Genomic DNA, 23,499 nt, shown 5'->3' on the forward strand with positions numbered 1-23,499 from the left:
GAGACCAGTTAGGGGTATTGCAATAATTCCAGCCTGAGAGAGGAAGGTGACTTCAGCCTGGCCATGGGGATGATGAGAAGTGGAAATGAAGGCATGAGACACAGCCAAGGAACTGCCTGGAGTTAGTGTTTCCTGTTTCTGGTCCTTTCCTTAAAGAGGCTTCATTCAGCTCTACAGACTGCTGACTAATTGGTTGGTTGAACCAGCCATGAAGTGTGAGGGATCTCAAACTTTAGAAGCAGGCACAAGTGTGCCCCTAAAGATGAGCCACAACCAGGCATACCTCTGCGGCCACCAGGCTGGCTGCTATGGGAAACCAGAGCTTCATGCTCTGCCCCCACAGAGAATATGGAAGCTTCCTTCCAAGCCAGACACCATCTGGGGATAGGGTAGGAGGGGGCTTGCTTAGAGAAGGGAGAAATAGCCCAGACAGGCAGTTCATCTTTGAAACCACTGGACATTTACCTGAAAAAGGCTCTTTCAAAAGGAAACATTAAATTACATTTAATACCATATTAGATTTTTTTTCTCCACCATCATAGAGCAAATTATTTCATTTATGTAAAATACTTTTTTTTTTTTCTAGCAAGGCTGAGTCATAGGTTTTTATTTCTTTTTGCCTGTGACCAAATCTAGCCAATAGACACATTTTAACAAGCCTGTGTGTGTGTGTGTGTGTGTGTGTGTGTGTGTGTGTGTGTGTGTATGTGTGTGTGTGTGTGTGTATGTCTGAATCGATTGTATTTTAACAGTGGGAAATTTCACATTAAAATGGAAACGTTTTGGCTCTGAAAACTTGCAGGTTGTTGCCACTCTGGGTCCCTGTTCTGGCTGGCCAGAGTCAGGTGGCACCCAAGATCAAGGTTGCTGCCTGCTTTACCCTCAGTGTGGGCTTCTCAGTGGGTTGCCTGCTTCTTGCTCCTTGTCTGCCTTAATGCTTCCCAGGACGTGCAAGTTCCCTTAGGGCCTTTCAGTTTCTGAGCCTCAGTCTAAGTCCCTCCATTGATTGAATCATTGACGGGTTCCCTGGTTTATTCACTTCTACCCGGATTTATTGAACATCTCTTTGCTGGAGGCTTGTGGACACAGCAATGAATGAGACAGACCCAGCCTCTCCCCTCTGAAGCTCAGAGTCTAGGGACAGAAATGGGCTTGACCAAACACGCAGTTGTGATAAGGCTGAGTAGGAAGAGTATATGGTTCTTCGACAGCACAAAATAGGGAGTTGGGCTGAAACGGAGCCAGGGAATACTCATTGGAGGAAGTTGTGGCCATTTAGAACCACATACCCCAAGTTCTTTGACTCTCTTCCAAGGCAGAGATGGCCGTACGTATCCTTCCCCTGGAATCTTGGTTTTGTGAGTGGTTGAGCTAACAGAACATGTCAAAAAGAAATGGGTGTGATGCCATTTCTGGGCTCAGGCTCTAGGAACCGCAGCTTTTCCTTCTCATGTCTCAGGATGCTCACTGTTAGCACCCAGCCGTGGCCACGCTGTGAGGAAGCTGACAGCCTATGAAGAGATTCATAGGGAGAGGAGCCATGGCTGCTGGGTCTCAACCCCGGCTGAGCACAGCTGACAGCCAGCTCTAAGTTGTGGCCCATGTGGATGCGCCATGTTGGAAATGGACCCTTCAAGCTGCCGAGGTTAGTCATGGTAGAGATAGTCCTTCCCCCACTTGCCCAGATCAAGCAGCAGATTTGTCAGCAAAATAAGTGTTTGTTGCCTTGAGTTCTTTTCTTTCTTTAATTTTTTAAAATGTTTTTACTTACTTTGAAAGAGAGAGAGTAAGAGAGAAGGAGTGTGCAAGCAGGGAAGGGCAGAGAGAGATGGAGAGAAAGAATCCTGAGCAGGCTCTGAGCGTCAGCACAAGCCCGACATGAGGCTCAGACTCACAGACCATGAGATCAAGACCTGAGCTGAAATCAAGAGTCAGAGGCTTAACCCACTGAGCCATCCAGGCACCCCTGTTGTCTTGAGTTGTTAAGTTTGGGAATGGTTGTTCACAGCAGCAGTAACTGGAACAAAAAAAAGTAAACAATCAGAAGGTTGAATGGGAATTAGGTAGGTGAATGGGATGGGGGAAAGCCCTCCTCTGGGGGGGCATATCATGAGGGGGAAAGTAGGGGAGTATGTGTGGCTGGGGCTGAGGGAGAAAGACAGGACTGGCCCATCCAGAGTCTTGTAGCCCCCTGCCCAGACTTTGATCTTTATCCTGTGAGGAATGGCAGCCATCCGAGGGTTTTAAGCTGAGAGCAATTTACGTCTTGAAAAAATCCCTCTGGTTTAGTGTGTGTGGTGGGTGGGGGAATGAGGCGGAAGGGGGCAGAGGAGGTGGAGTGGGGACACACGTTAGGAATTTACTTACTCCTGAGAATTCGAGGACAACCCTGGGGTCACAGAGTTAACTAAAAAAATAGGACCGGTGGGGCGCCTGGGTGGCGCAGTCGGTTAAGCGTCCGACTTCAGCCAGGTCACGATCTCGCGGTCCGTGAGTTTGAGCCCCGCGTCAGGCTCTGGGCTGATGGCTCAGAGCCTGGAGCCTGTTTCCAATTCTGTGTCTCCCTCTCTCTCTGCCCCTCCCTCATTCATGCTCTGTCTCTCTCTGTCCCAAAAATAAATAAACGTTGAAAAAAAAAAAAAAATAGGACCGGAATCCAGGTCCCCTGATTTCCACTTGCATGAGCTCTTGATTCAGCCCTAGAGCTGAGGAAACCACAAATACATCGGCTTGCCCAGTTTTACTGGCTCAGTCATGTCCCCCAGTGGTGTAGATTACATAGAAATTAACCCAACTGTTACAGTCCTTAATCTCTGGTTTTCTGTCGCCTCTCAACCACAATAACAAGACGAATTCTACCCGTTGTTTTTTTCACCTTTTCAGCTGAATTTGCAACTGAAAAACGAGGTCATTGAGCACAGTGGGGAAGACTGCTAGCAGGCAGAAATCTTTTGGGACGTGCTTGATTTCCTTTTTCCCTTTGCCTACTTTGTCAGACTTAAAACTTTTGTCTGAAAGAACTGATCCTGTGGTCTTGGATCCAGGGAGGGGAGGGGGGAATAATCTCTCCTGCTTTTATAATGCCCAAGATCAAATACCTCGTTAAAAAAAAGTATTTTAAACGAACACTTGTCTTTTTGATACTCCTGTGATTGGAATTATATTTATAGCACCTGGCTCTTAGATGAGAGATGCTTTCTAGCCTGCCTGGAAATTAAGATTTTTAGCCATAAATCTGAGGATTTTAGGTAATTGAGGCCCACAGAGATCAAAGTCACCTTATTGCATAATAATAGCTAGCAGTTACTGAGGGAGTCTCCTTTACCAGGCTCTGTTCTAAGCAGTTTCATTCAGTCCTGAATAACCAGCCTGGGAGTTTGGTACCATTCGTAAGGGTGAAGGAGGCTCAGAGAGGTACGGTGACTTACCCAAAGTTAAATAGTCGTACGAGGGAGTCCTGTGCTCTTAACCACTACCCTGTACCGGTATGGAGAATCCCAGTGCTATTTTATAACCCCTGCTTCCCCACCTGCATTTGATGGCTACACTGCAGTCATGGCCTCCAGTTTTATTTTAATAACCACACTTGTGCAGCTCATAGAATCCACCAGATAAGACACAGCGAGACCGATGTCTGTGAGAAGGATGATCTCGTGAATATTTAAACTTATTAAACTTTAAATAAACCATGTCCCGCACAAAACATGGATGGTAGAAGAGAGAATTGTGTTCTATGACCATGGATTAAAACCCCATCCAAACAAGGGAGACGTGGCAACAGAACTATTTAAATAGCTGCAGGAGAATCTTTAATAGACTCCTCTCCCCTTTCCCCAGTGCCTATTCCTGTGCCCATTCATCTGAGTGCAGCTTGTTCAAAAAAAAAAAAAAAAAAAAAAAAAAAAAGCCATGAGTTCATTCCTTCTCTGTCAGGGAAAGCCTGCCAGCTGGCTAGTATCACTGGGAGTACCAGACTCTAAGCACCATCAGGCTCAGGGAAGGCAGACTTTGCACTAAACTCTTGGAACCCTCGTGGAAAGAGTAAGAACCCCCTTACTCGTTGAGTAACCTTCTGTCTATCATGTGCCCCTGTCCTGTGAGGATCCTTCATTGGTAGCCGGGTGGGTGGCTGGATGCGGGTGGCTCAGGCCATGACTTGCTTGCTTTTTTTTTTTGTTTTTTCACTCTGAAGATAATGTTGCTGACTTTGTCAAAAGATGACACCATCAACACCTTCCTTTTTCAGCCCTGGCCTTCCTAATCAGAAATGCTGGCCACCGGCAGTTCTGGTGGGCTGATACTGCTGTGTCTAACCATGTCTCTTTCTATTCAGCATTAAAAATCCTGCTCACGAATCATACTTCTGGGGATTCTATACAGGCTCTCTTTTCACCCCCTAACCAGGAGGGGATGGACATTGTGAGACAATAGAAGCCGTATCTACTGGTCTCTGCCCCTGGCTTCTGGGACAGAGCTCCTAAAATCCTGGTCATTTCCTAAGTGGCAGTAGCACTAGGAAGATATTTTGTTCTAATATTTGGTCTTAGACTCTGGTTCTTGACACAGAACTTCTAAATCCTTTGGAATTTCCTGCGTGGTCGGAATGTCTTTTGTTCTAATGAGACAACTCTTGGTGGGCTCCTGGACAGTTTCAGGATGAGGGCTGATCACCAGAAAGACCAGGCCATCACCTTTAGAAGCCTGGAACTTTCAGCCCCACTCCCCATCCTGCAGGAAAGGGGAGAGGGGCTGGCGATTGAGTTAATGATAGATCATGACTACGTAGTGAAGCCGCCATAAAAATCCCAAAAGTTCTGGCTTGGTGAGTACATCTGCATTACAGGAAGGTGGCACTCCTCAACTCCAGGGGGACAGAAGCTCTTGATTTGGGACACTTCCAGGCCTCACCCTCTTTATTGATTTACCTCTCCATCTGGCCGTTCACCTGCATCCTTTATTATATAAGTAATTGGTAAATGTAAGTCAGTGTTTCTCTGAGTTCTGTGAGCCACTCTATGAAGTGATCACACCCGAGGAGGGGGGTCATGGGAACCCTGATTTATAGCCAGTCAGAAATACAGGTGACAGCATGGGGCTTGCGATGTGGGGACAGTCTTGTGGGACCGAGCCCTTAACCTGGGGGATCTGATGCTACCTCCTGGTAGATAGCGTCAGAATTGGGTTGGATGGTAGCATACCCAGCTGGTGTCACAGAGAATTGCTTGGTGTGGGCAGAAACCCCACACATCTGGTGTCAGAAGTGTTGTGAGTGTGGTCATGGCATCACAGTAAAGGGGAAACATGGCAGGAGTGTTTTTCCTTCACGTGCATCCTCATGGTGCTTTGTTTCGGTGCTCCTACCAAATGTGGTAGGGAGTGTCCCTTAATCCTTTTCATATCTCAATGCCCCCAGAGGCCCTGCACGTAGTAGGTCTTCAATATATAATTATTAGTTGTGCAGTGAGAAGGGGGCCTGGATCAAAGTAGCCTTCTCACCACCAAACTTACTTTCCAATTGGCCAAGATGAAGGTCCAAGAATATCTTGCACTAAGGGGCCATTGATTCTTCACTGAAGATCTTGGAGGGAAACAGAGAAATGGATTTACGTCTCACACTATGAGGCAGAACCTCATGAAAATCTCCATTAGATGTCTCCGTTCTCGAGGGTCCTGGGTGGCTCAGTTGGTTAAGTGTCCAACTTCGGCTCAGGTAGTGATCTCACATGAATTCGAGCCCTGCTTTGGGCTCTGTGCTGACAGCTCAGAGCCTGGAACCTGCTTCGCATCTGTGTCTCCTCTCTCTCTGCCCCTCCCTGTTCATGTTCTGTGTCTCTTTCCAAAAAATAAACGTAAAAAAATTTATAGACATCTCTGTTCTCTCCTAGTGGTGGCTGCCTTTTCTCTTTTCTGTCCCCTAAAAGGTCCCTTCTGCTCACAGTTTTGGTGAGTCTTCTGGATGTCTCCATTCTGCCTCTTAGGTGAAGCACTTTTGCTCTTTCTCTGTATCTACATACTCCCTTAAATAGTCCCTGCTCCCCTTAAAAAGACTTCTCTTTGGGATGCCCACTCCTTAAAAGGCATGGCATGGGGATGATAAATCTTAAATATTTTATCTCATTTTAGAATGGATAAGTGAGTTACTAAATGAATGCACAAATGGCAGGCTAGCTTATTTGGATCGACCCTTAGGGTAAAAATAATCAAGAACATTGGACAAAATAGCAAAAAAAAAAAAAAAAAAAAGGGAAAAAAGCAAAGAACTGACACCAAGTGGGAATCTTTGAGCCAAAATGAAAGCCAGAGATGTAAGCAAGCACGGGTGCTAACTTGGTGTTAACGACATTTACCAATTTAGAAAAGGTTAACGTTTTCTTCTAAAATAGCACGCAAGGGGATGCCTGGGTGGCTCAGTCGGTTGAGCATAGGACTCTTGATTACAGTTCAGGTTTCTGATCCTAGGGTTTTGGGTGGAGCCCTCTGTGGGGCTCCGTGCCCAGTGTGGAGCCTGCCTAAGATTCTCTCTCCCCTGCTCACTCTCTTTCTCCCTCTCTAAAGTGAAGTGAAGTGAAGTAAAAGTAAAATAAAATAAAATAAATAAAATAAAATAAAATAAAATAAAAAATTTAATTTAATTTTAAAAAAAAGCACACAGGGCAAGGAGGAGAGAAACCATAGCCCAGGGTCTGCACAAATGAGGCATCAAAGGAAAGGCCCTTCTTACAATAAGCTGGGATTCCCAAGGCCTGCACTTTCAGGAAAGAGTATCTACAAATGTACCAGCCTCTCATAGTCTTGCACTCGGGGTTTGTATCTATCACCCGGAACCTTGAGCTTTAAGGAGATCCCCGACCATTAGCATTCTGGGAAGTGAAACAAGCCAGATGCAGAAAAGTCACACATTGTAGGATTTCACTGATAGGACCCTTGTTTTTGAGAAGCACATCTTGGTACTTCTCTGAGTTAACACTGCAAAGAACATAATTTGGGACATGTTGCAGAGGAGAGGGGGTATCTGCTGTGGATTCCTTTTGCTCTTTAGCCTGCAACCCGGCAATTTGGGTCCCTGAAGCCCTAGCACAGTGGCTCTCAACCTCGGCTCCACGTTGGAATCATCTTGGGGAACTTTAAATGTTCATTTATTTTTGAGAGAGAAAGAGACAGACAGAGCACGAGCAGGGGAGGGGCCGAGAGAGAGGGAGACACAGAATCCGAAGCAGGCTCCAGGCTCTGAGCCGTCAGCACAGAGCCCAACATGGGGCTTGAACTCACAAGCCGTGAGATCATGACCTGAGCTAAAGCCGGGCGTTCAACCAACTGAGCCACCCAGCACCCCCATTTTGGGTAACTTTAAAAAATACTTTGTCCAGGTAAAACCCCCAGAGATTCTGACATAATTGGTATGGGAAGCACCCTGGGCATTGCTATTTTGTGCTCTCTCACTGCATCCTTGAGATGTGGTGAGCTTAGGGTCCTCCTACTCTGCCATCTTTCCCTGGGCATTGGTATTTTAAAAACTGCCCAGGCAATTCTAATGGGTAGCCAAGGTTGAGACCACTACTGCTCTAATAGGACAATGGCTCCGGGGGCAGTCCATTTCTACCACATATTTCCTTTCTGCCTGCCTCAGCACCTCCTTTCCATCCTGATTTGTGCCTCATTTAGTCTGCACAAGCTATGTATCCCAGGAGTCTGTCCATGCAGAATGGCGCAGCCTAGGAATTTTGGTGTCACTCAAAAATTGGGACTCAGGGATGCTTTCTAACTTATGACCTTAGTCGCGGGGGAACTAGGTGAGCACTTCTAAACTTTTGTCCTAATCTGTAAAAAGGGGGTAATAATAGCACCTATGTAAGGAATGTTTTGAAATTTAGATGAGAAGATATGCATAAAGCACATAGTAGACACTCATAATTATTGTTGTGGTTGTCACTGTCATCATCACTGTTGCTGTTACCAATGTAAATGGACATTTCATAATGGGCCAGTCTGTTGATGGTCCTCTCCCAACCAGAGAAAGACCTTTTTTTTAAAAAAATTTTTTTTTCAACGTTTTTATTTATTTTTGGGACAGAGAGAGACAGAGCATGAACGGGGGAGGGGCAGAGAGAGAGGGAGACACAGAATCGGAAACAGGCTCCAGGCTCCGAGCCACCAGCCCAGAGCCCGACGCGGGGCTCGAACTCACGGACCGCGAGATCGTGACCTGGCTGAAGTCGGACGCTTAACCGACTGCGCCACCCAGGCGCTCCAAGAAAGACCTTTTTTTTATGGAGGGAGCGGGCTACTGTATTCAACAAACCAACAAACATTTCTTGTGCACCTGTTTTGGGTAGACAGCTAGGATTTGGAGATGCAGCTGAAGGCCTAGAATAGAGATATTGACGTGGGTTAAGGTGAACCAGCGCACAAACACCTTACAGGAACCCTGAGTCCAAATGAGGTCTGGAGGGGGTTGGGCTGAAATCCAGGAAGTGTCAGGAAAGGGTAGCATTTAAGCTGGGCTTTAATGATAAGTAGAACTTCAGTTGGAAGAAGATGTGGGGAAGGGTATTTAAGGCCCAAGGAACAGCATGGGGAAAGGCCTAGTGGTAAGGGCAAGCCTGGTAAAGAGAGGGAAAGAGGCATATTTGGGGACCAGCAAGAGTTCTTGTATAGCTCTTGGCATCAGACATGAGGACAGATATCTGTAGTAGAAGATGCTCCATTGGGTACCAGAAGGAGAGGCTGACAGGTAGGTTGGAGCGGACTAAAAGAAACGGTCAGACGCCACACCCCAAGATGGGGCTTCCAGTCTGAGACGGCTGCCATCCCTCAGCCCAACCAGGTGGTGTTCACTCTGCGTGGCCCTTCCCCGGACTGTGGACACTGTAGCTACTGCCATCTACTTACGTCAAAAGAATATCACCATAGTGGACTTCTGAGATCTTTTTGGCTGGCTGGAATTTATGTCTTTCTTCCTCTTTCAGTTTCTGAAGGTACTGTTGCTTCTTTTTCAAGGCACTCTCCTCCTGCAACATGCTAAAGTAGCCGCGGCCTGTCTTCACCGACCGAATCAACATGCTGGAGATGGGGGATGGGAGGAAGAGGGAGGGAGAGACATCAACAGAGTTGAACCAACCATTAAGATGATGCTGTATTGTCCTGGGACTAAGCATCTCTGAAGGGCACTCTCCTACCTGCAGGGCAGGAACCTTCTTGCATTTGGCACTCCGGGGTCAGATGGACCTGACCTTGAGTATTTAACCTCTCTGGTCTCAGTTCCTTCCTCACTCCACAATTCAACAAATATTTATCGAGCACCTACTGTGTGCCAGGTACTCTGTTAGGTGCTATGAAATGGGCATAATAATCTGCACCCTACAGGATCAGATACCTTCATGCACGGAAAGGGGCTTGTCCATGATAATCAGTAGCAGATCAGTACTGTAAGGCCCAGGCCCCTTGGCCAAGGCTGCCTTCTCTCAGATTTGCCTAAGTGCTTACCTTTGCTTCACAGTTTCCTAGGGCTGCAGAAGTGGAGTGAATAAGGTCAACGGGGGCTTGTTGTGTTAGATGACATAAGTTGAGACTTCATGATTCTTTTCTTGCTGACTCAGCCACTGGTTTCTGATCAGACGTCTTGATACTGGCCAAGACATTCTGCGCCTGATGGTCCACACAACTCCCCGACTTTGCCATTTGTCACCTTGGGGTTGGAACTCGGCAGCACTGTACTGGAGAAGGAGTGGACACATCTCTCGGCCTGTCCCCCTGTCTTCTGACTCTCTGGGAAGTTGTCAGGCACCATGTTGAACCACCGCCATGTTTCCCCAGGCATGAAGATTGGTTCTGAGATTCAGTTTTATTCTTAAAATCCCTGTTGAACAACCAATGTGTACTAGGGATTGTGCTGACCATTGGGGATACAGTGATGAACAGGACCCTGGGTCTCTAAGAGTACATGGAAAGTCAGTGATGACGCAGAAAGATGGCGGTGGGAAGGACTCTGAGCTTTGTAGGAAGAGGGCACCGAATTCAGACCAGGGGGTAGTTGGAGACATCTTCTGGATGAAGTGACATCTCCTTTCCTTTTTGCTGAGTACCTCTTTCCCTCTCCTGTCTTTCCCTTGCTCTCAGTTTTGGATGGGAATATTCTCAGCAAGCTATCATGGTTAGATTCTGATGTGACCAATTAATCCTTGTTCCTTTTCTAGGAAGAGTTAAGGTATTACTGAGGGCATTTTCTTTTCAGCAGTGGACTCTTGTATTGTCCATTGGGAAAATGCTGGGAGGCAGGAGGTGGGGCTTTTCCAGTATTTTTCAAATTGCATCTCACAGTGATAACTTTTCATTCATTTATTTCTCTGGTGGGCATTGCCTGAAAACCTGCTAGTCTAGACACCTGTGAGGAGACTGAAGTTACAGAAAGCAATAAGACAAGGCATCTGCCCCCAGAGAGCTCATAGTATCATAGAGGAAGCACACCCAGAAACATACACTCTGAACACTCCAGTGCAAAGAGCTACAGGAACCTAGAGAAATCTAAGAAGGCTTCCTGGAGGAAGTGACATTTGGGATAAGTAGGAATTTACCAGTAGGAAACATGGGAACTGGCATACGAGTGGATGGAATAGCAGTTGTAAATGTAAAGAGGTGTGTTAGGGACTAAATATTTATGTCCCCTTCAAATTTACGTGTTGAAATCCTACCCCCCACCCCAGCATGATAGTATCAGAAGGTAGGGTTTGGGGGAGGTAATTAGGATTAAATGAGGTCATAAGGGAGGAGCCCTCATGAAAGGGATTCTTAGTGTCCTTGTTAGAGTCACGGGAAAGCTTGCTTCCTCTCTCTACTGCCCACCCTGTGAGGATACAATAAGAAGCCAGCAGCCTACAACCCGGAAGAGGATCCTCGCCAGAACCTTACCGTGTGTGCACTTGATCTCAGACTTCCAGCCTCCAGAACTGTGGGAAACAAATTTCTGTTGTTTACAAGCCACTTAGCCTATGGTAGTTTGTTATAGCAGCTGGAATGGACTAGGACAGGTGAGCCTGAAGATGGCCTGTTTAGGAAAGTACAAGAATCTTTAAAAAGCTGGAGCACAGAAGGAATGTGGGAGAGTGGCCAGAGCTAAAGCTGGCAACACTGGCAGGGAACAGGTGGTGCGGGGCCTTGGGGTCTGGACGGAAGTGAGCCCCGATCTGGGAGTTGCTAGAAATAGAACTTCTAGAAATGCTTCAGGAATCTGCAAATGTTTGAGTTTTCATGAACAGTTTTCTAAGCTAATAACCATACAAAACCCACAGAACATCCTGTTATACACCAGATGAATTCCATTTATACAAGCGTTTCCTGCCATTTCTCTTGCATTGACCAGTTGTGCAGTGCACAACTTTTCACATCTCAGCGTGTTTGTGGGTGTGTCTGCCAGTCACTGCCAGCCAGATGGCAGTTGTATTGTGTTTGTTATCACCTACACACTCAAACTTGGTTGTTACTCCTAACAGCCTGATCGTACAACAGCCCCCTGAATGTTTTAGATCACAAAACCACTGGATCATGAGCTGTAGTCTGAAACATCCTTCTTCTTTCTTTCTTTTCTTTCCTTTTCTTTCTTTCTTTCTTTCTTTCTTTCTTTCTTTCTTTCTTTCTTTCTTTCTTTCTTTCTTTCTTTCTTTCTTTCTTTCATTTCCTTATAATCAAGACAGTGCCAATATCAAAATTTGCAGACTGGGAGTCGGCAGCTAGGAAGAGACTCTTGGAGACAATAGCAAAGCATCCTTTTAAGAAATGCTGCATCCAGAATGGTTGACTTGGAGTGGAACCGTGTGATTCAGAAGAGCTGGGCTCTAAATGTGAAGACGTTTGACGAAAACCTTAAGCAATGTATTTTCTCTTATAGTTTCCCCTTTTATGCAAACAGAGAGCAATCTATAAAAAATTGTCTAGGACAGTTAAGAAGAGCTTTTAAAAATTAGGACACCCTATTTTTAGGAAATAAAAATTCTAAAGGATAAGCAAGCATTGTCTTAATTTAATTGACAGTGTTTTTATTTCACTCTGTTTTAAGTGATGTGTCTTAGCTTCAATGGCAGCTGAGACGAAATAGTGGTATTTGAGTTTCTTATAAATATGTCCGTGTCAGGTCATCAGTGATCTTCTTCTGAACTTAGACCCTGCTTCTTAGCTCCTGTCAACTCTTCTGAGTGTCTACACTACATGTCACATGTCCAACCCAGCCAGCCGATTGCAGGCAGGGATCGGGCATTATCTGCCCAGTTCATATTCTTGTCACAGCAAAATGATCTCTCAGTTTCCTCTTAGTCAAAATTTCCCAAAGTGAAACCACATTACAGATAAATTTGGCCCTGAATTGTCAGTTCTAGGTGCTTTTGCCAGGCTTTTATTTATTTACTTACTTTAAAAAATACTTTTTAATGTTTGTTTACTTTTGAGAGAGTGAGGAAGCAGGGGAGGGGCAGAGAGAGGGGGACAGGGGATCCGAAGCAGGCTCCGTGCTGACAACAGAGAGCCCGATGCGGGGCTTCGAACTCACGAACGGTGAGGTCCTGACTTGAGCCGAATGCTTAACCAACTGAGCCACCCAGACGTCTGCCCCACCTGGCTTTTATTTTTAAGTGTAGGAATGCGAGCTGGTTGATAGGATGTGGAATTCGTGTTTGAAACAACAGAGTGCTTCTGTTTTGCTTTCGAGCTTCTCTGAATCCACTCATCAAAGAGTGTCCTCAGGTTGCAAGATTACCCGGTGAAGAGAAAACTGTTACCATTGGCAACCCCTTAATTTCACAAATGACGGTTTTCTTGCTGTAGCACAAACAACAAATGCAGAGCTGACCTGGGGACTGAGGCTCATGTGACAGCAACCGCTGTTGTGTTACTTCTCAGAGACCCCTCGTGCAAAATTTGGTTCAGAGGTTGAAACTGACCCCACAGATGCACCAAAACTGTGTTGAAGCGACTTAATACTCATGTGATGAGGCTTTCTGGGCAGAGCAGGAAAGGCTCCCAAACAGGTCTGAAATCATGGAAGGTTGACTGCTTAGGGTTCTGTCATGGTCAGGGAGTGGGGCTGGGGTGAGCGGTCCCTGGTCTGTGGCTTGAGCTTCCCTCCGGCACCTGGACTTTCTTATTAGCTTGCCCAGACGTGGACAGAAGAGCAAGAAGTGGGGGGCGCTTGAAAGCTGTCAACTTGTCACACTTCCAAAATGGAGTCAGATTCCTTATTGCATTCATTCACACCCAACTCACTGCATCATTATCAACCATTCGACAAAAATGTATCGAGTGCTTTGCCGGGTGCCTGCCAGGCTCTGTTCTAGGTGCTGAGATAACAGCAGCAAACAAAAGAGCCACAAAATTCCTGCCCTCATGAAGCTCATATTCCAGGGGCAGTGGAGACAGACAAGCACAACGAAGTAAACTGTAGGCAGTATGCTAAGTGCTGTGGAGGAACATAAAGTGGGGGCATGAGGAGAGTGACTGCCAGGGGTGGGGAGGTTTGATCCACGAAAGGTTTTGCTGAGAAGGTGTCATGCCAGTTTCTGGGGGAAGAGTGTTTCAAGTAAAGGGAATATAGCATATGCAAAGGCCCTGGGCAAGTCCAGTTAGATTAAGAAAGTTTAATTTTCATTGGATAAAATGTGATATTGCACCATCCATGTGTGCTACTGGTATATTGTATTTGCTTTAAGTTAAAAAAAATTTTTTTTTAATTTATTTTTGAGGGGGGGGGGTGGAAGGGGCAGAGAAAGAGAGGAAGACACAAGCTCCGAAGCAGGCTCCAGGCTCTGAGCTGGCAGCACAGAGCCTAGTGTGGGGCTCAAACTCACGGACCTTGAGATCACGACCTGAGCTGAAGTCGGACGCTTAACCGACTAAGCCACCCAGGCGCCCCTGTATTTGCTTTAGATATTGGTGTTCTCTTTAAGATTTATGGCAGAATGGTCTTGCTCTAAAAAAAGGAAGGAAGGAAAGAGGTGGGGGGGAGGAGGGAAGGAAGGAAAGGAGGGGGGGAAGGAAGAAACTGCTGCTCTGGGCACCTGTTGCCTCCCCACAGCCTTGTTCCTGGGTGCTACTCCAGGAGGCAGTAGATTTTACCATTTTAATTAAGAAGCTCATTGCTAATCACTCAATCTAACATCCTCTTGTGCAGTAACAGAGCTATAGAGGCCCCTTTCTGCCATTGGACTTCAGGAAGACTTAAGTACGTAATAAATCATGCAGATAAGAGGCCTTTGTATTGAACTAGGCAGTGATGTGCTTTCACGTCTGTGGTAGAACTCAGCCACACCCTCCCAACCCCCTCAGTTCTGGATGCATGAATTAATTGATTTATCCTCACAGTAGCTCCGTGTTGTAGGTACTGCTGTTGTCACTGGGTCTCAACCCAGTGGATTGAATGGGTGGAGTCCAGCGGTCCAGTGTGCTGCTTTATAGAATGTCAGGATGTTGCCGTTAGAAAGTCTCACCTGCCTTCCCTGGAAATCACTTTCATTGACTTTAGAGAATCTGTGGGCCACTGGGTCCTTGACTGACTTGAGAGGATTGTCATTGACTGGCAGGTGTCACAGCGCCCCTTGAGCTATGAAACCTCCCTTGGTGTCCTCTAGATTCCTTTAGGGAGTGAAAGGTTGTCACTGAAAGCTGTCTGTCCCAGGACACACCATGGTCTTTAGGGGCAGGGAGTGGGGACAGGCATGGAGAAGACTCATCATGTGTGTTTACTGTGTACAACAGTGGAGGTGGTCCCACTGACACGGGACAGACCTGGCCACTTTGGTGGGCTTTGGGCTCTGATTTCAGTGTGATGGGACAAAAGCCTCTGTCTTCCCCTGAAGAACCTGTAACCAACTAGATCCTGAAAGGTATGTATTATGGATTGAATTTTGTCTTCCCACAATTCACAGGCTGAAGCCTGAACTCCCAGTATCTCAGAAAGTGACCTTATAAGGTCACTGCTGATGCAATTAGTTAAGATGAGGTCATGCTGGAGTAGGGTGGGCCCCTCATCCAAGATGACTGCTGTCCTTATAAAAAGGGGAAATTTGGGGCCACCTGGGGGGCTCAGTCGGTTAAGCATCTGACTCTTGATTTTGGCTCAGGTCGCGATCTCACGGTTCATGGGACCGAGCCCTGTGTTGGGCTCTGTGCTGACATCGTGGAGCCTGCTAGGGATTCTCTCTCTCCCCCTCTCTCTCTCTGCCCCTCCCCCACTCATGCATGTGCACGCTCTCTCTCTCTCTCTCTCTCTCTCTCAAATAAATAAACATTTTTTTAAAAAGGGGAAATTTGGACACAGGCAAGCACATGGGGAGAATATGAAGCCATATGAAGATGAAGGCAGAGATCGGGGCGATGTTCCCACAGGAAGGAGCACCAAACACGGCTTGCAAACCATGAGTAGCTGGGTGGAGGCATAGAACAGAGTCCCCCTTACAGGCCTCAGAAGGAACCAACCCCGCTGACACACTGATCTTGGACTTCTAGGCTCCAGAAGTGTGAGACAGCACATCTCTGTGGCTGAGCCACCTGGCTGGTGGTGCTTTGTTATGGCAATGCCAGCAAACTGTTACATAGTGTGATCAGATATCTAGGCCGGCACGCATGGGACAGCCAGCCTCACTGTGTTGTCTTTGTCCATGAGGGTTAACAACATCCTTCTTAAATTAATTTATAAAAAGTGGCAGATTGATGGTCCATGCCACAGTAAAGAAAAAGGGCTTGAACATTATGTGGCATGCCTTAGGCTGGACACCTGTTAAGTGTCAGACTCTGCATCAGGCACTGATTATAACATGTTAAGTTCTGTTCGGGGCACTGGCATTGCAAAGGTGAACGCATCCTCGGAGGATTCACAGTCTTCACCTCTGTGTCTTAGTTATGCATTTTTTTATTGTAATTAAGAGGTTGGTGAGAGATTTGTTTGACTCCTTTTTGCCCTTATTCCAAAAAAGTATTAGAGGCAGAAAATTCAAAACAAAACAAAACAAAAAAAAAAGGGATAAAGGCAGGAAAAGCAAGAAGGCAAAAAATCAGATAAGACAGGTGTCAAAACCTGTACCACATTGGGGTGCCTGGATGGTTCAGTCGGTTAAGCATCTGATTTCGGCTCAGGTCATGATCTCACCGTTCACGAGTTCAAGCCCCGCATCAGGCTCTGTGCTGACAGCTCAGAGCTTGGAGCCTGCTTTGGGTTCTGTGTCTCCCTCTCCCCCACCCTCACTCTGTCTGTCTTTCTGTCAAAAATAAACATTAAAAAAATTTTTTTTTAAACCAAACCTGCACCACATGATCTAGTGCACGATTTGGCCCTGAGCATCCTAGTGGCTAACGCAAAAAGGGAAATACAATCCCTCGTGATTCCCAATGACCGTACGATTTTTAAAAAGCTGTTCAGGAGATGCCTACTTATTCCCGGTGCTGAAACTAGGAAGCGATTTTTCTCAAGGATCTGTACAGGGAGGACATGCTGTGTAAAGCCATCTCTGTAACAAGACCCTAAGTGCCGATAGTGATGAATGCCTGAATAACACACAGAAGGGGAAAGGGAAACCCAGCTTAGCCAATTTGAGGAATCAAGTTTTCTGTTGGAATTACCACCCCTTTTCATCCAAGGCAGCCAGACTCCCAGCTGCTAGATCTTCTGGAAAGACCTGGGTGAGAGATGAGCAGAGCTGGTGGAGGGTGGGGGGTGGGGCGGGTCTGGGCCCTCATGTCAGACACACCAGTCTATTCTAGGAATTTCAGGCTACAAGATGTTCATTCATTGAGCTGCGAAGCACTCCCATGGTACCGTGGAGGCCCATTTAAAAATGCTTAATATTTCAGCAAATTCCCATTTAATTCCCTTGTATGTTCCCTACATTTTCTCCATCATTATTGCTGATTACCAGGCTATTTGTGTGAAGGGAGCTATTTGCAGGGAAGAGCAGTATTCGCCTTTAAATCCACTCACCCGGGGCCTCCTGTTCACTGCTTTCCATGCTGTAAAACTCCCCTGGCTAACATCGCAAGAGGAACGATGGGGAGTAAAATAATTAACTGCATCAGGCAAGTGGAGGAAGCAGCCGATTATAAAATGGAAAGTTTTCTCTATCCAGTGTGACATATTCTTATCCAGTGCACGGGGATGGGTTTTTATTTTTAAGGGACATATGTTCTCTGTACGGGAGTCTGTGTGTGATCCCATGAATGGAGATTGCTCACTTTGGGAACAGCGTTCTCAGCAGGACTTAGCTCAGACCAAAGGGACAGAAGTCAGGAAGCCCAGGTTTCTCCCAGGCCCCTTCAGACTTGAGGAGCAGTAAATACATGGTGAGGCTTGCACGGAACAGCCTCTGCATGGGACCTTTGCCTCTCTCTCAGGCAGGTTTTAAACCTCTCTGAACTTTAGCCTCTTCATTTTCAAATGGGGAAAATATTGGCTCTTGCCTCGGAGGGCTCTTGGCAGGATTAAATGAGATAGTGGACCTAAACAGCTTACTATGGTGCCTACCACACAGGACTCCGTGAGTGAGAGCTCTAATTATTATTGCCAACTCGCTCACCGTCCTGAGAGGTTAGTGTAATTTACAGGTGAGAAAACAAGGAAAGGGGTAAGTAAATGATGAGGGTCCATAACAGCCAGAAAGTGGCAGAGCAGGCATCGGAAGCCAGGAGGGCTGGTTCCAGAATTTCTCCCTCTCCACCTGCATGCTGCAAGGTGAATCACATTCAACTGGAAGCTTCTAAAGCTTTGATTCAGTGGCTTAGTTGGTTAAGTGTCTGACTCTTGGTTTCGGCTCAGGTCCTGATCTCGTGGTTTCATGGGTTTGAGTCCCGTGTTGGGCTCTGCGCTGGCAGCGTGGAGCCTGCTTGGGATTGTGTCTCTCTCTTTCTCTCTCTCTCTCTCTCTGCCCCTCCCCCACTCATGCTGTCTCTGTATCTCTCAAAAATAAAATAAACTTAAAAAAAAAAAAAAAAAAAAAGCTTTGACTTTGCATATCTCCAGGCTGTATGTTGTGTAGGGTTCACCTCTAGGCCTGCAGACTAGAAACTGGTGGCTTACCTTTTCCCCCTTTAGACCATGTTTTACCCAATCCAAGATACCACCTGTAGTAGATTCAGTCAGTGCTCACATTCCCCCGTTCCCTGTATTCAAGGGTGGAGTGTACTTCCCAGCCCCCTGGCTTTTGGCTTTCACGTAACTTCCTTGGCCTATGGAAGTTAGCAGATATGAGTTGAACAGAAGCTTGAAATAAGCTTGTTCAGTTGGGCCCATGACAATAACAAAACCCACTATTTTGCTGAACCCAGAAGAATGAGAAAGGCATGGGGAACAGAACTGAACTCAGCTAATCTCAGCCGAGATTGGCCAAACCCCAGTTAACTTACAGACACATGAACAAGGAAGAAATACTTACTGAAAATTGCTGAGTTTGGGGAAGCTCGTTACATAGCATTATGGTGAAAATAGCTGACCGATACATTATCTATTATAAGACGCACTATTATTTTTGAACCACAAAGAGAAACCCAGGCCAATTAAATTAAGATATAATTGTACATTACATCTCCAGCTCAGAGATGTTAAAATGTGAAAAAAAAAAATGCTCCTCTTCGATATGACAAAATATGGTATTAAGAAGGAAATTGCCTCAGACCTGAGAAAAGATGGTCCGGAACAGACCTTAGATCATAAAGTAATTAACAGCCCCTTCTGAGAAGTATCTAGCATACTTGATGAAACATTTGAGCAAATTTCTGATATCTTCTGATGAGTTGAAGAGCCCTTTCTGGGTGTTAGATTTACCCACACAGCTGGCCCATCAGATTTGTAACAAGTCTGTTAACCTTTAGCTGTTTGTCCTTTTGAGTGATGCTTTGTAGCTCCAAGTGCGGTGGTCCTTGGACCAGCAGCATCAGCATCAGCATCACCTGGGGCACCGGGGTGGCTCAGTTGATTGAGCGTCTGACTCTTGATTTCAGCTCAGGTCATGATCTCACAGTTTTGTGAGTTCAAGTCCCACATCAGGTTCCACGCACTGACCTCGTGGAGCCTGCTTGGGATTCTCTCTCTCTCTCTCTCTCTCTCTCTCTCTCTCTCTGCCCCTCCGCCCGCGCTCTCTCTCTCTCTCTTTCTCAAAATAAATAAATAAATAAACTTAAAAAAGAAAGAAAGATAGAAAGAAAGGCAGAATCTTGGGTCCCCACTCAAACCTCCTGAATGAGAATCTGCATTTTAATAGGACCCGCAGGTGATTCATTTACACATTGAAGTTCAAGATGCATTGTTAGTCTAACTGTCCCTTTTCCCCTATTAAAAACAAGCCAACAAAATAAAACAAAACATTCTCCAAAAAGAGATCTTTGAACTGGCTGTGTTAGAAGCCCGTTTCCGTTGCTACAGGTTTCAAATAGAACTTTGACACACGCTAGTCATCACTTCATCTCAGAAAGTTCTTTAAGCACATCAGTAGGAGACATGGTCTCCCTTTGAGGGCATTCTGCTTGTGGGGAGGCTCCCATTACCTGAATCTGCCTCCATCCCCAGGGCCCTACCTGAGAAATAGGACTGAATGGCATCAGAAGCAGCCCCAGATCTTTTCACAGGGGCCTTGAAAAAAGCTGTGGGAGTTCTGGAGAGCTGGGGGGTGGGTAGCAAAGGGAATTCTTGTTCACCCTTTCCATCATGGGCGGGGGGGGGGGGGGGGGGACATAGGATTAACCACCGCAAATCACTTTGTTAAAAACCAACAGCCCAGATGTACTTAAAAAAAAACAAACCAACTTTTAATGGTATTACGTCTCTGCATCCAGCTGGTTTTCACTCACATTTTCTGTCTCTGCCTGCAAGAAATATGAGGCTATAAAGCCAGGAGTGCTTCAACGGGAAAGGCAGAATGACATTAAAATGAACAAACACTCCTGGCAATCCGATTTCAGGGATGTCCTGCTCTTGAAGATGGGAATTGCCTACACGGGAAATTTTCACTTAACAAATTTTACTGTTTTCAAATAATAGCAAATAAATCAGTTTCTTCTCAGTTTGTGGAGGCTGGAGACTTGGAGAGCCCTCTTCGTCTGGCTGGCTGATGCCTTGCTTTGTCAGCCCACCCAGACGTATTGATTTCAGAGGGGGAGAGAGCACACCTGATGGAAAGAAGGGATCTGAAATGCCATCCTTAAATTCTTGAATTTTCAGGCAACCTGTACGGGCAAATTAATAACGCGGCCCCAGTTCAAACGCAGCGCCGAGCAAATATTTTGCATTTAAATTCCCGCATTAGAATGCCCTGTTTATACAATAACTTAATAAATCTAGCCTGGCTGCCAAATTGACAAGAAGGTGAGAATCATTCATTAAAATGCAAATACAATTGAGATGAAATTTGGAATACATTTATTACAGTAATTGAACTTCAGTCAACTGTAGTCACAACACAGATTTTGAACTGCCTTTCAGACAAAAGGACGTGTTGTGTTATTCCCCCCCCCCCACCACCCAAGTTAATATCTTTGTCAGCATGCAAATTAAAGCCATTTCCTGAGTGCTAATGATTTGCAATGGAGGATTTCACTCTTCTTTATAGGACAAGATTGCCAGAGATAAAGGTCAACTGCATACACAAAAGATTGCACTGGTAGCATATTGTGTATACAGCAAATTGATGGCAAACATATTCTGAGGGCTTATTGCAACCACATTCTTATTAAATCACATCGGAACATCTCTTTACCATCCCCGGGTCATTTGCTAATTGTAATGCCCAACAATGGGAGAATTGCCCAGTCGGGATTTCACCTCTCATATCAAAAGGTTCAGACAGATTCTGTCCTTCCAGAATGACTCCGCCCCCAAAGAAGTCCGGTGTGTGGGTTCCTTTTGCTCATAAAGCAGACAGAAGAAAAACGTGGCTGTGGGGCTTGATCCTCACACAGGGATGCCATTTTATATGCTGCAGCTTTATTTTCTCTGGCTCCTTCGTAAGAGTCTTGGGGGCATTTCTGAAGTGTGGGCACGGTGCACGTGCAGCTAGCAGGTGCCATTTGAGTTGGAAGAAGGCATAACGTGGAGGGTTCCTTTGGCCACAAGCGTGCTGTTCGGGAGTTGCTCTAGGGTAGCAAAACACAGCTTGTTTCACCTGTAGAATGGGGACATTACTTTTGTCCCCTTCAGCCTCTTCATACCCACTAACTGATCAGGAAGTGATGCCAACCCCACTTCTTAAACATCACTTGACTGTCTCCCTTCCTGTTGCCACCATCTGAGCCAGAAACCATCATTGGTTGCCTCTGTTACTCTAAGTAGCTTCCTGGTCCTTTCCCTTCCCATCCTGTGCCACGGTGCTCCTTCTAAAATGCAAACCTCACCATTCCCATCAGAGTGCTCCAAACCCTTCCATGGCTTTCCACTGTCCTGAGGACCACGTCTAGACTCTTTTCCATGACAGCAAGGTCCTCTAAGATATGGGCTTTATCTTGAAGGGAAGTAGAGCATGCCACTCCTGAATACACCAGGTGGCTTATTGATTATTTTAAATTAAAGTGACTTAAAGATGCAGCCAGGGCAAGGAGGACGCTTTGACCCTCCTTTGTTCCCCTGAGAGTGGGAAATCCTTCTCCCTTGTGCATGGTACCGCCCCTGTGCCAAGAGAAAGAGAGGCGTCCTCACCATCAGACAGAGGGAATTCAGGGCCGAGAAGGCTGTGGAAACCACCCTTGCTGCTTCACCGCTAATTTGCGACCCCTCGCCCAAACCCTTTGTTCTCGATTCTTTACAAATGTGTTGTCTGTCTAGGAGGTACAAAAGCTGCCTGCTGTGGGCACTTCCTTGAGTCTCCTTTTTCTATGGGCTCCTGTATGTACAAAATTAAATTGTTTTGGGTTTTGTTTTCGTTTTTGCTCCTATTTTCTGTCTGTTGTCAATTTAATTATTAGACCAGCCTAAGAACTGAAACAGGGTGCTGTTGGAAAAAAATCACCAGACGCCGAACAGAAGCGAGGCAAGATTTTATTCACGGCGGGGCCAAACCTGATCTTAAGGAGAAAAGTGCAGAGAATGGCCCCGAACAAAGGTAGCAGTGAGCATATATGGATTTTAGCAAGTCAGAGTACGTCATTATTTAGTTAACCAATTACAATTTACAGCATTTCATGGTAGCCAGTTATATTGTGACACACAGACGTTAGTTTTGGCGGGAACCTATCAATTTAAAGTTCTTTGTCCTAAGAGGGTTTAAAATGACCAATCATAGTTAGACACCTAAGATACCCTGGGGCAGTGAGTTCGTGACTTTGTACATGTTGGTCTTGCCTAGGCCGGATCTTGGTAGAAGGGGTGGGGGAGCGTTTTGCATCCTAAGTTATCTATTTAGCAAGCAGGCGAGGTCACAGAAGCAAGATAGGGCGGTTAGTAATTTCTGATAACCCTAATAGGGAACTACATAAGCTTTTATCTCAATTATTCATGAAAGGTGAGTTTAAGCCGAACTTATATACAATAAGCTTTCTGATATTTTATAAGTTGACCTATTACAAGAACCTAGAAGGGAAGAAGGGAAAAGTTTCCTGCCTGCTAGTCTTTAACCACTCAACCAGTCATTTCTTTGCCTCTCCCTACCCCTGAACATTACACATGATTTTGCTTCCTCCTGCAGTGCCCTTTGCTGCTTCTTCACTTGGCTGATTTCTATTTGTCCTTCAAGACTTGGGAAGAATTGTCCAGTGTTGACCATTCGATCTCACACTCCCCCACTCTCCTAACTCCAGGCTAGTTCAAGTACCTCCTCCGTGCCCCTCCCCCTGGCTTCTTGTGCTTATGTGCTTCTCATTATTGCATTTATCGCACTCTATGGCAATTGTCTATTTTTTGGTCTGCTTTTCCTATTTGACTATGGGCTCCTTAAAGACCGTGCCTGGGAGAGAGAGCGTGGGCGATCAACACTTGTTGGTTTTCCTTCCCTACCTCCCTTCCTTCCTCCTAATGGCAGAAAGTGCCAGTTACCTACCAAATATCCATTTCCCCACCTTCCTTAGTAACAGACCACATTCTCTTGGGCTTCCAAATGCCTCGATAAAAACACCAACAAAACAAGACAACACACAAAACTGTGCTTTCCAGTTGCCCTTGCAGATAGGACAGGCCAGTGAGATACAAGTGGAAGTCATTGGGAGCGGCTTCTGGGAAAACTCTTTGAAGGATGTTAATACAGCTGAGGGCATGTGCCCTTTGGCCTTTTTCCCCCTTCTTCCTTCCTGCTGCCTGAGACTTAGCTGTAATGGTTGCAGCACCAGCAGCCACTGTGTGAGCATGAGGAAACCTTGCAGATGGAAGCAAACGCTAAGGATAGTGGATTGAAAGATAGAAGGAACCTGGGTCCTACATGACCATGAAGCCACCATACCTATTCTTCCTTCAGAACGGAAACCTCTTTTATTGGAGGGAGCTAAGCCTTTACCTTGGTCAAGTCCTGGTAATCTCCAGCTCTGTTTACCATGCAGCAGCATGGAGTCCCAGCT

At 46.0% G+C, this 23,499-nt stretch overlaps 1 protein-coding gene across 1 annotated transcript in view; it reads right to left on the reverse strand.

Annotated features, from left to right (window-relative positions):
• The window catches only part of CCDC60 (coiled-coil domain containing 60), a 161,958-nt gene that overhangs the window by 47,005 nt on the left and 91,454 nt on the right, over positions 1-23,499 (reverse strand). Inside the window, exon 3 of the mRNA XM_040443743.1 lies at positions 8,890-9,060. Within this exon, the coding sequence (XP_040299677.1) occupies positions 8,890-9,060 (171 nt within the window). The remainder of the gene's footprint in view (positions 1-8,889; positions 9,061-23,499) is intronic.

This window comes from Herpailurus yagouaroundi, unplaced genomic scaffold (genome assembly GCF_014898765.1).
Source record: "Herpailurus yagouaroundi ecotype Mexico unplaced genomic scaffold, PumYag 191, whole genome shotgun sequence".
In the NCBI taxonomy this organism is placed as follows: domain Eukaryota; kingdom Metazoa; phylum Chordata; class Mammalia; order Carnivora; family Felidae; genus Herpailurus; species Herpailurus yagouaroundi.